The following is a 10,470-nucleotide window of genomic DNA, read 5'->3' on the forward strand; positions in this document are numbered from 1 at the left end:
CAATCTGTTTCACATACATGTATCCTTTTTAAACGTTATCTTCTTTTAAATGCAGTCAATAAACAGTTAAAGAAAAGCTGTATTTCACAGTGGGAGATCTCTTTCTCCATCTCTGTCCCTCACTCCCAGACTTATTTCAGTTCCAGACTTGTCCTGTCTGCTTTTAGGCATGTCTGTCCTTCTTTTTTAGCCCAGTTTGCATAATATTCCCAGTGGTTGTATGTATCCTGGACAGTTGTGGCTTTTTTTATGCACCTGTTGGTAAGACTTTTGCAAAACATGACATCTAAAGCCAAGAAACTGGATCTTAGACTTTTTAGTTACCAGGCCATCATAGCTGATGTTATTTAACTGGTCTGATGTCCTTCACCTGTTTTCCCTGATTGTTGAATAGACTGTCAATATTTTTTGTAATCTCTACAATTAAATTCTGTACACAAACAAGTATAATACTCTGTAAATTAGTATAAAACCTGTACAAATATTTAAACTGTGTACTGTGTAAATATTTATGCTTTCTCAAATGACCTTATTGTAAATCTACTGTACAATTCCACTGAGTACGTTAAAATATACGGTACATTAACTGTCTCGGACAATAACTGTACTAAGCTGCACGACAAGTCCTTAACGACAAGTTTGTATAAATGTGCTCAGTATATGTTACTGATTCTACTGCACTGGTTTCTATAGAGACACATTGCTGTAAAAAAAATACAGAAATGTGACAAAAGGCAAAGAGGCTATGATTCATGCTTTTACAATCTATTCCTGTGCTTTATTTTTTCCTCTTTGAAGTAAATTGTTATAGTGTGTTGTTTGATTTTGTTTTTGAAACTCATGTTTTTCTTGTCCAAGGACATTCATAAACTGAATATGCAAGTAGTTTTTTTTTTGTGTCTGTGTGTGTGTGTTTGTTTGTTTTCCATTCTGCAGCCCAGCTAGGTTTAGCAGTAGGCTGAGTAACTAAGCTGAGTAAGTGGGGCAGTGTTACATCAGGGAAGTGAACATGCATAAGTAGGTCTGAGACAAAGTGTGTCAGTGTGTCAGGTCTCTCTGAGCTAACCTGACTCAGGGCTTTAGCATCTGCTTAAAGCTTTATCTGCCATAATGCTTTTTCTGATGAGGAATGCTGCCCTGTGGTAGTTTAGCCACATTCAACCACTGCTTAGTTGTTTGCTGAAATCAAGGGCACATTCCGTGTAATTAGAAACAGGTCTGAAATGCTGGAATGTTGTTGGAAGATATTTTTAACACTCTTGTTTGCATCAGTAGATGTGTTACATTATTTGTTTTTCTACATAAAAAGAGCAAAGTTATAAATCATAGTAAAAAGAAACTGAAGAACGGATCAACTCTCATAAAAGCAACATCTTTTTATTGTGTTCTTTTTCTTTCACTTTTTCAAATGCACCCATTGACTTTTTGACGGATATTAGTGTTGTAACATCGTGAATCCATTTCAAAACAGAAAGTGTGACAACAATGTCACTCCATAACACAAGTCTTGTTGAACCTTTGTTTCTTTTTCATGAAATTATGAACAGAAAACACAAAGATCACTGAATTTAATACACATAGATTGAATGAGGGAAAAGGCTTTGAAAGGGGGGGAAGGGGTGAAGATGATGGAGGGCAGTTTAAATACATGAAAACAGGACAACACGTTTCTCAAAAATCACACATAATTAAAAAAAAAGCACAGAATACAGTGTCATTCAGGGTAGAAGAAACTTTACATTTATACATTAATAAGTGCTGTATGCCAGACATGACATTTAGACTTGACTTAAAAATGAAAAACAAAAGACAGTGTGTCTAAATGAGGCACATTTAAAAAATTGTCATTAAAAATATCATTAAAATAAGTTAGATTGTTCCTGTACGATTATCGACTCTGACATGTACATGGAAATATTTAGGGCTGTGTCTATAACAGACTTAGAGATTCTGTGAGCGTCTGTGAGCTGAATGGCTTAAGTAAAGGTTGAAGGGCAGAACATAAAATCATGGCTGCAAACAGCAGCTTTTTAAAACTGATCTAACTCAGTTACCTATTTATTTATAAGAGGTTGGACCTTTTGAAACATTTTTGTTGGTTACAATTGATTTATTTCCAGTCATGTAATTGTTGTAATTCAACTATTTTTTTATTTATTTATGACATTCCACATACCTCAGCTTTGATTTTTGTTTAAACAATTTGGGGCATTTTGATTTGCTTTACTGAGAACTTTTCAAATAACAATTAAACAGTAAAAAAGGGTAGTTAAATGACACCTGAACAGTAAACACAATGATACTATACAGTATTTTTGACAAATTAGTGAGTCATCAAAATCCTTTTTGCCCTTGTATTTTTTTTTTTAATTTTTCCAAAAAGAAAACCCCAAAACAAAACTGGATTTTATTCTTAAAATATATATTTATATATAATAATTATATCACAGTAATATACAAACCAAGTGCTTGAACGAGAAAGTGGTGTCTGGGATTGTGAATATGTTGTTAGGAATAGGAATTGGAAAAATGAAATAGATATATGGCAGAGGTATGAAATGTAAAGCTATTGTCTTTCTTTGGTCAAGGGAATAATCCCAGAATGCTCAGATGTTTTGATATGTTTTGTGGTAAACAGCAACCTCTGATTTGGTATGAAAATGGACACAAACCAGTAGGTATTTACAGTTAGTGAGTAGGTTAGAATGCCTCACATGTGGTTGCTATTGCCATGTTTGCTGTTACCTTGACATCATGTTATGACAAATTGTGATTGGGAAAATGTGAATAGTTCGTTCACTCCTCTCATTTGCTGCACAAGTGCTTTTGTAATTATGGGATGAGATACAGAAACAAAGCAGTCTTTACAGTATAATACAGTTTACCCAGAAGCTATGTCTGCTTTTGAAGCCAACATTTCTATGTCTAAGTCTCTGCTCCCAAAGCATACCAATTCCAGGTGGGAAGAGATTAAGGATATGTCTGTTAGCATACTACCACAGTGGGTCCAATAGTGTCCTTTATTCTTAGTCTTCCCTCATACTCATTCTATTGCATACACCATGATTTTCTTTCCATAATCCATCCGTCTTTCCCCTGTTGAAGTGACCTGCTTGCAGAACTCTAGGGTTTGTTGGCCCTTAACCCCTGGCTCTCACTTTCTCAACCAACCTGAAGTTGCTGATTGGACTGTGGCAAAGCCAGGTAAGGATGCTGAGGTAATGGATGCACATGTGCTGGTGGTGTAGTTGGTGATTCTTGAGTTGCTGACCCAGCATTACTCAGGGATCTGTGCTTAAGGCGTAGTTTGTGCGGTAGTGCTGTACCTTTGACCTCTGCTTGACTGTCTCTGCTTTGGCTTTGTGGGGAGGAATTTGGTCCTCCAGCCAAAGGGGATTGCTGGTGATAACTGCCAGTTTCAGAACAGAATGAAGATGGGCACTCATCATCAGTGGATGCATCTTTGTCAGAATTGCGGGGATCACCTTCACTTAAGCAGGTGTCCTTTCCTGAGTGACCCTGATAGTATCCTTCTTTCCTGGGACCTCCTTCGTAACTCAATACTGGAGGCTCCTCATCCGGCTGGTTGTCATATTGGTATAGCTCTTCACCTCCTTGTCTGCAAAGGTCTGGTGCCATAGTCTCAGCCTTCTGACAACCAGCCACATGCTGCTGATGTTGGGCCCTGTATGCTTGTTTCATTGCTGCTTCTCCATCTGAGAATTCATAAGGCAGAGTTTCTAAAGTCTTACTTTCATGCTGACTGGTTGCCTCTGATAGGCTTTCAGTGCTTTTAGTAGATCCCTCTGAAGGTTGGATTAGGATCTGTGGCAGTTTCTGTTGAGTGATTTCCTGAGGTCTTGAACTTTCGACAGGATATGAGACACTGCTAGAGCGATACAGAATGACGCTTCTTTGAGCAGTCTGCACAGGAGGTGCCGCAGAATTGACTACAGTCTCTTGGTGTTGTCGCTGTTGATGGTGGCTGTGATATTCTGATTGAAAGGTGTGTTGGTGATGTGGAGTGGACAACTCACGACGGATGTTAAACATAATTGGTGTGGTCGTGCTGTTTGCAATGTCCAAATCTAAACCTGGCCCTTCCTGCTTTATGTCATAGTTCATCGGCTCTGGACTGTCGCGGGAAGAACCATCAGACATATCTGACAGGGAACCTCGAGGAGAGTACTTAACTAACTGGGAAAGTCCCTCACCCCGGACAGACTGCTCGGCCTCTGAAGAATCAGAGTTCATCACTTGGGAGCCACTGGAATAGCCATTAGGGTAGAAATGACTAGAAGAAGAAGAAGAACATGTAGAAGTTCCATTCATTGCCCCTCCAATTTGCTGGCTCTTCTCCATGTAGGAGGCTGCACTGATGAGGCCAAATCTGAGTTTCAGCTGCAGAAGTTCAGTTTTTAGGCGTACATTCTCATCATTCAGTGCAATAACTCTGTTCTCCAAAACCATGTCATTGAGTCTCCGTTTTTCGCGGGAGCGCTTAGCTGCTTCGTTGTTTTTGCGCCGTTTCTCCCAGTAGGAGGCATCTTTCTTCTCATCAGAGATAAACTCACGCTTGCGCCGGCAGGTCATGTTTGGCTTGGCTTTTAAAAGGCGGACAGAACGAGGGTTGTTCTTGGGTGAAGGAAGAGAGTTGTTATAGCCTGAGAAAGTTTCTTTATTCTCTACACTGGAATTTGCTGGGCTAGGTGAGTTTAAGCTTTCCATTATTTTTTAAAGATATCCAGTTTGGAATCTTCTTGCTACCACAAAAATGGTAAATGATGGGAATATAAGGGATGGGGTGGAGGGGAAAGGTGGTTATCAAAATGGCTGCAAGGTCTCCCTCCTTTTAGTAGTCTTGAATGTTGGACTAAGTAGCCGGATCAGCAAATATTTTATGAGGTATTTTAGCTGCAGTTGGGGTCAAACTCATTGATTTTGCTGAAGTTCCTATAATAATAATAATAATAATAATAATAATAATAATAATTGTTAAGTGCCCAGATTGGCTAAAAAGATCAAAAATAGTTGAGCCTCTGTGACACTTTCCTGCATTTAACTAGTGTTGATCATCTAATGCACTCCCAAAGTAGCCACTCCAATAGCCAATATGGTAAACAGGGCAGAAAACGTAGGAAATTCTTGAAGTCTCAAGAATGTGTAACTATTCGCCTCAGGGCCACTGTGACCTGTCCTTTTTTGTGTAATTTCAGGGTTTTTTTCCACTCGCTATTCAAAAAAGGCTATGTTAATAAGCTGGCAGTCAGAATCCAGTGCTCGAGGCGTATTGCAGGATGTAGGTCACTCAGTCTGTCTCAGCTTGTCAGACAGTGGGGAGGGGTGCAACCTCTATCTGAGCCTCCAGATGGCTATGTGCTAGAAGGCTGTGGACACAAAAACAAAAACATATATCTGTTAATCCCTCTGAGAAGAACACAAGCTCTCATTCTTCAACATGTTTTTTTTGCTTCTTTTTCAGTAAAAAAAATCTCTCTATCCCTCCCAGTACAGCTAGAAAATGTAAGGATTTGGGTATATATTTGTTACTGGGAGATCCTCACCTAATCCTGTGCTTAGCATGTCTGGCTTTAGTTGGACGGTCACCTATGGCAACGCTCAATTGTCTGTTCTGCAGTCCAACCACCGTCTGACCTTTTAGCCTTGCTATTGATCTCCTCTGTCTGTGACCCATGACCTCTGTTCTCTGCCTAAATTATGCCTATTATGAGGTAGTGCTAACAAAAGAAATGTTTAAATAATAAAAAATAGACAATGTTGTCTTACTAACGCCATTTTAATTCCTACAACTTGACATCCCTTAATTCCATTAGTTTGACTCACCAACTGTAAATGCTTACAGCATTAAACAGCAAAATTCCCCTACAGGATTGAGAGCTGTGACCATAACTGCATGTCTGGCAAGCATTAGCAATGAGCACATGATTTGTTTTTACATTCTGAAACACTAGCCTCTATTACATCACTGAGTGTGGGGAAATCAAAGCAAGGCTGAAGTAAATGCTTTTTAAAACATTACCATGTTACTGCTTCACTCTTTTGGACGCATAGCCGGAATAATCTGGTCAACAGATCAGTAATGTGTTTCCTACGTATGTATGGGTCAAGGAATAGATTCCAAAACAGCCAGGCAGGAAAAATTTTCTTTGGTTATTTTCTGGGGATAAATCACTAAATTGCTATCAGATGGCAGCTAATGAAGGGAAAGGTGTATTTGTTTAACAATGAACAGGCAAGAATCTCACTGATGGTCAGTTGAAAAGCATAGACAAGCCCCACCGCCTGTATTTGGAAAAATGTGACTAAGGAATGTTTTGTGAACTTAACTAATACACTAGGGAGGTAAAGTCCCACCTGGCCAGACGTACATAACATAATGACAGCATTCGATTTTGGCTAATGTCTTCTCAGAATATGATAGAAATACATTCAAGTGAAAGGATTTTTACAGTAGCAAATGAATTTAAGTCTAAAATCTTTCAAATTAAATGTGTCAAATGTGAATTTAGGAATTTTTTGTTAAACTTTTTTAAATATGTTAAAGATCACTAGAGTTCAGGGGTAATAGGGTTAAATAGATAGATGCCTCACAAGGATAATGCACTGGCTAATCTAATATTCAGAGTCTAGAGCCCTCGAACCACATAACTAAGGGTTAAAGAAACAGAGACTTTCTTCTTTGCTGGCCCACTAACCCAGAAAGTGGGCAGCATGTGAGACAAGGCTGTGCTCAAATATAGGTCAGGAATGCTTCAGCAAGAGCTGGAGCTAGGAAACGGGAGGGAGGGGTTAGATATTTAGCTAAAAATAGAGGGATGTGAGCAAAAGATTGAGGGAGACTGAGACTAAGAACGAGGCAGACAAAGAGGAAAAAAGGGAGGGGAAAAATAACGGTTCATAGATGATTGCAGTCAGAGACAAGTCTTGAATACTGGCAATGCTAACAAAGGGCCACCTCACTATCTCTGAAGCAGACTGAATGATAATACATTATGTTTAGAAACATTGCGATAAATAAATTCTAAAAAATAGTGTAAATAAATAAATACTGTGGCTATCTAACCCAATTTTTTATCGCCAATACTATGATTATTGCAAGTAACTACTTAACAATATGCCACTTTTAAACCAGGTTAGATGCAGATTAAATTAAGGATCACACATCATTTATAGTGAGACAAAGGATCTTGTGCTTCTTGATAATTTGGGGGGTAAATAACAGATAAATTGTATTAATGATGTGGTGATCACCTCTGACAACAACATTATGTTTACTTTTGTTTTTAGTGTAGATGTTCAGTGTCTAACAGACACAGTGAAAAGACACTGCTGTAGTCAAAGGTTGGGGCGAGGCATGGAAACTGCCTCGCACGTGTTGCTTTGGGGTTTCTTTAAAGTAATGGAAATAGCAACAGACAAGCTGCTGACCCCATGGGTCAAATTATAATTGTCATGTGGTGTGGGGGCTTAAATCCTGGGGTTGATCTCATCTTCTCTAAAAAAAAACAAAAAAAAAAAACAAAAAAAACCCTGCTGTTTTCAGATAAAAGGATTTGAGATTTATTGAGATCCAAGACATGCATTGTTATTTACATTACATTTTGCAAACTTAAATGAATCAATATTATATTTTGCCTTTTTATTTACTGACTCCCAAAACTGACCACACAAGAGGAGGTAATCAAGCTCAAATAAATTCGGCTGATTTGTGAAAAAAATAAAAAAAAATAAAAATTGCAGTCTTTATTTGGTGGTTAGTGTTTGATTCGATCAGAAAGTGAATACATTGCCGTTTTTTTGCCTTTCTGAGATAATTTCCTATGCAAATATACTTTCATCAAAATCCATGCAAATTTGCTTGGGGTCGGTACACTTACTCAGGCCGATTTGTAAAATTTCACAAACAAATTTTTAACGTATACCTATTTAATTATCTGCTGTCATAAGGATTGTTAGGGCAGAAGCTGTTCCCAAACTCACTGGTCCAAGGCTGAAGCTAGGCCACTGTAGGCTACACATTAGGTAAAGTGCACACTGCTAATAAGTTTATTACTTTCAATTATTAATAAAAGTATAACAACAAATTGATGCACAATAATACTAATGATAGTATACAAGGACGCGCCCTTTTCCCGTTGTGTGTGTCTCCTTTGTTATGACGATGAGCATTTCGGCACATGGAGGAGTCCTTATTCTGGTTTCCTCTGCTGTACTGTAGGACACGTTCCCTCCCTTTGACAAACATGACCTACATTCACAATTAGCGCGCGCGCATACACACACACACACACACACACACACACACACACACACAAAACCCATGCATCACGGGTGTTTCCGCCGATTGCATCATCTTTTGTCCGACTCAGGCCATTTAATTCATTCAAAACTGGAGAATCTTCCCCATATGTTTAGTCCTGATACTGCAAATGCATCAAGTGTAGTGTGTAGAGTAAACGAATTGCAGGAACAGCATGAGTACAGTGTGGTATAGTGATGAAAAATGGGGTTGACCGTCTGTCACGGTCACATGCAACATTCACCGTTTTTTGTGTCCATTTATCAGAGCCACGTTCGCAACCACAGACTCTGGAATATCCTACTAAGCATCCAAGTAGCACAAAATAATAAACCACCAGATGGTTCTTACAGTATGTGGTTTTTACGCACATCTGTGAAACGCAGCGCCCTTCGTGCTGCCTAAAGCAAACTGATCAGCTACATGTTGCAATGATGTTTCCGTTTTATTCCAAACACCAGGAATCGGATATCCTTGAGACAACACTTGAACTTGGCGAAAGTAGGTTATTAGGCTAGGTTTGGACACAAAGCACACACTCTGTAAGCTGTTCAGCTAACCGCACAACGTCACACAACGCATTTAACGCATGCAGGTATGTCCAGTGGTGTGTTATAGTTACTGTATAGAGTATAAAAAGATCTGGCGGAAAAAAACTGCGGTTAGTAAACACTGGCAGTTCAGTTAGTTATGGCTTTGAAGTCTGGTTCCTGTCTGTTTAGTTCAAAAGTTCCGGGCGGTCACTTCTCCTTCAGCCAAAGTCAACAGTCCTGTGCCATAAACAAGGACGCACAGGGGTGTAGGCTAATTTTTCCCCTCGGGCTGGTAGGAAAGGGTTAACGGGCTGATACTAACACCCGCATTAACCTTAATCTGGACTGCAGGTTACAGGTGACGGCCAGAAGCATGTCATCATCCCTACGGTTCTTAAACCGGAATCAGAAACTGCTTCACATTGGATCTGGTGCATCAGACCCAAGTCAATTCTACCACAATTTCATGTCAGAATGCAATTGTAACTATTTACTATTAACTAATTGCCAAGCACATCAGTCATGAAGCCTAAGTACAGCCCAAGCAACAGACATATGCACTGAATGCGTGGTCTAAGTGTCTCGTCCGTTCGTTTCTAGGCTCGTGTTGTTAGCAGCAATCCCGCACTGGAATATGGAGACTTGTCTATAAGCCTCGCCTTGACATTGAGAGAAATGCACCCAGACCATGAGCTGGATAGCTGGCTTACTGACCGCACGTTTTAAGGACACAGCATGAAACAAAAGCCTGTAGTATTCCACTCTGTTACGTGCGCGCACGTGCTCCTCGATGCAAGAACATGGAAGACGGGACATTTTAAACAATAACGTTAGACATATTACGTCACAATACGAATATTCCGACCCGCGTGTTTATTGTGTTGCCGCCGCTGACTGGTACAACAACTGGTACTGACTTCCAGCTGACCCTCCGAGCGCCATGCATGTACACAATGGATCCAAAATTAGAGCTAAATGATAAAAGAAAAAAAAAATTCCAACAGCACCAAAAGCTTACCTCTGATGATTTACACACGTATCCAAAACGAATCGCGACAACACAGACGCTGTGCAATGTATAGCCGGGGTCGGATAGGCAAAAACTGCTAAGACATGCAAAGTGTCACGATTCTCGTTCAGCGCTCTGCTCGTATGCGGGCACGCGTTCAGTGGTACGCGTATTTTGGTTCCTCGTGTTGTGTTGTTGAGGCGCACTCATGTCCTCCCTCCCTCGCTGTGCTGGAAATATATGTTAGTAGGTCACAGTTGCATAACTAGTTGCATAACATTCTCTCTCTCTCTCTCTCTCTCTCTCTCTCTCTCTCTCTCTCTCTCTCTTTCTCTCTCAGTCCATCCTCGAACCATGTTGCAGCCGCAGAGAAAGCAGGGAGGGACTAGGCACGTAGCCAGACGTGATCCATGCGTATAATAAGGTTACCAGAGGGAGACGCAGAGAGATCCTGAAACCTAGAGAACAGAAGACATTTTTAGAAACAAACCCTCACAGAGACGATATAAAAAGAAACTGCTTGGTATGAGAGGCTTGCAGGAGGGGAGCTATAATCCCTCTGACACTACACCCATTCCAACTTTTCTCATGTTCTGGAAATAGTGAAC

General features: G+C 39.9%; 1 protein-coding gene across 1 annotated transcript; it reads right to left on the minus strand.

Moving 5' to 3' along the window:
* Positions 1 to 1,361: 1,361 nt before the first annotated feature.
* Positions 1,362 to 10,165, minus strand: nfil3-2 (nuclear factor, interleukin 3 regulated, member 2). Its single transcript, XM_060892296.1, has 2 exons — positions 9,872 to 10,165; positions 1,362 to 5,387 (listed from the first exon to the last, which is right to left on the minus strand). The coding sequence occupies exon 2, from the start codon at positions 4,726 to 4,728 to the stop codon at positions 3,163 to 3,165; it is 1,566 nt and encodes a 521-aa protein (XP_060748279.1). The 5' UTR covers positions 4,729 to 5,387; positions 9,872 to 10,165; the 3' UTR covers positions 1,362 to 3,162.
* Between the last annotated feature and the right edge of the window lie 305 nt (positions 10,166 to 10,470).

Source organism: Tachysurus vachellii, chromosome 18 (genome assembly GCF_030014155.1).
Source record: "Tachysurus vachellii isolate PV-2020 chromosome 18, HZAU_Pvac_v1, whole genome shotgun sequence".
In the NCBI taxonomy this organism is placed as follows: domain Eukaryota; kingdom Metazoa; phylum Chordata; class Actinopteri; order Siluriformes; family Bagridae; genus Tachysurus; species Tachysurus vachellii.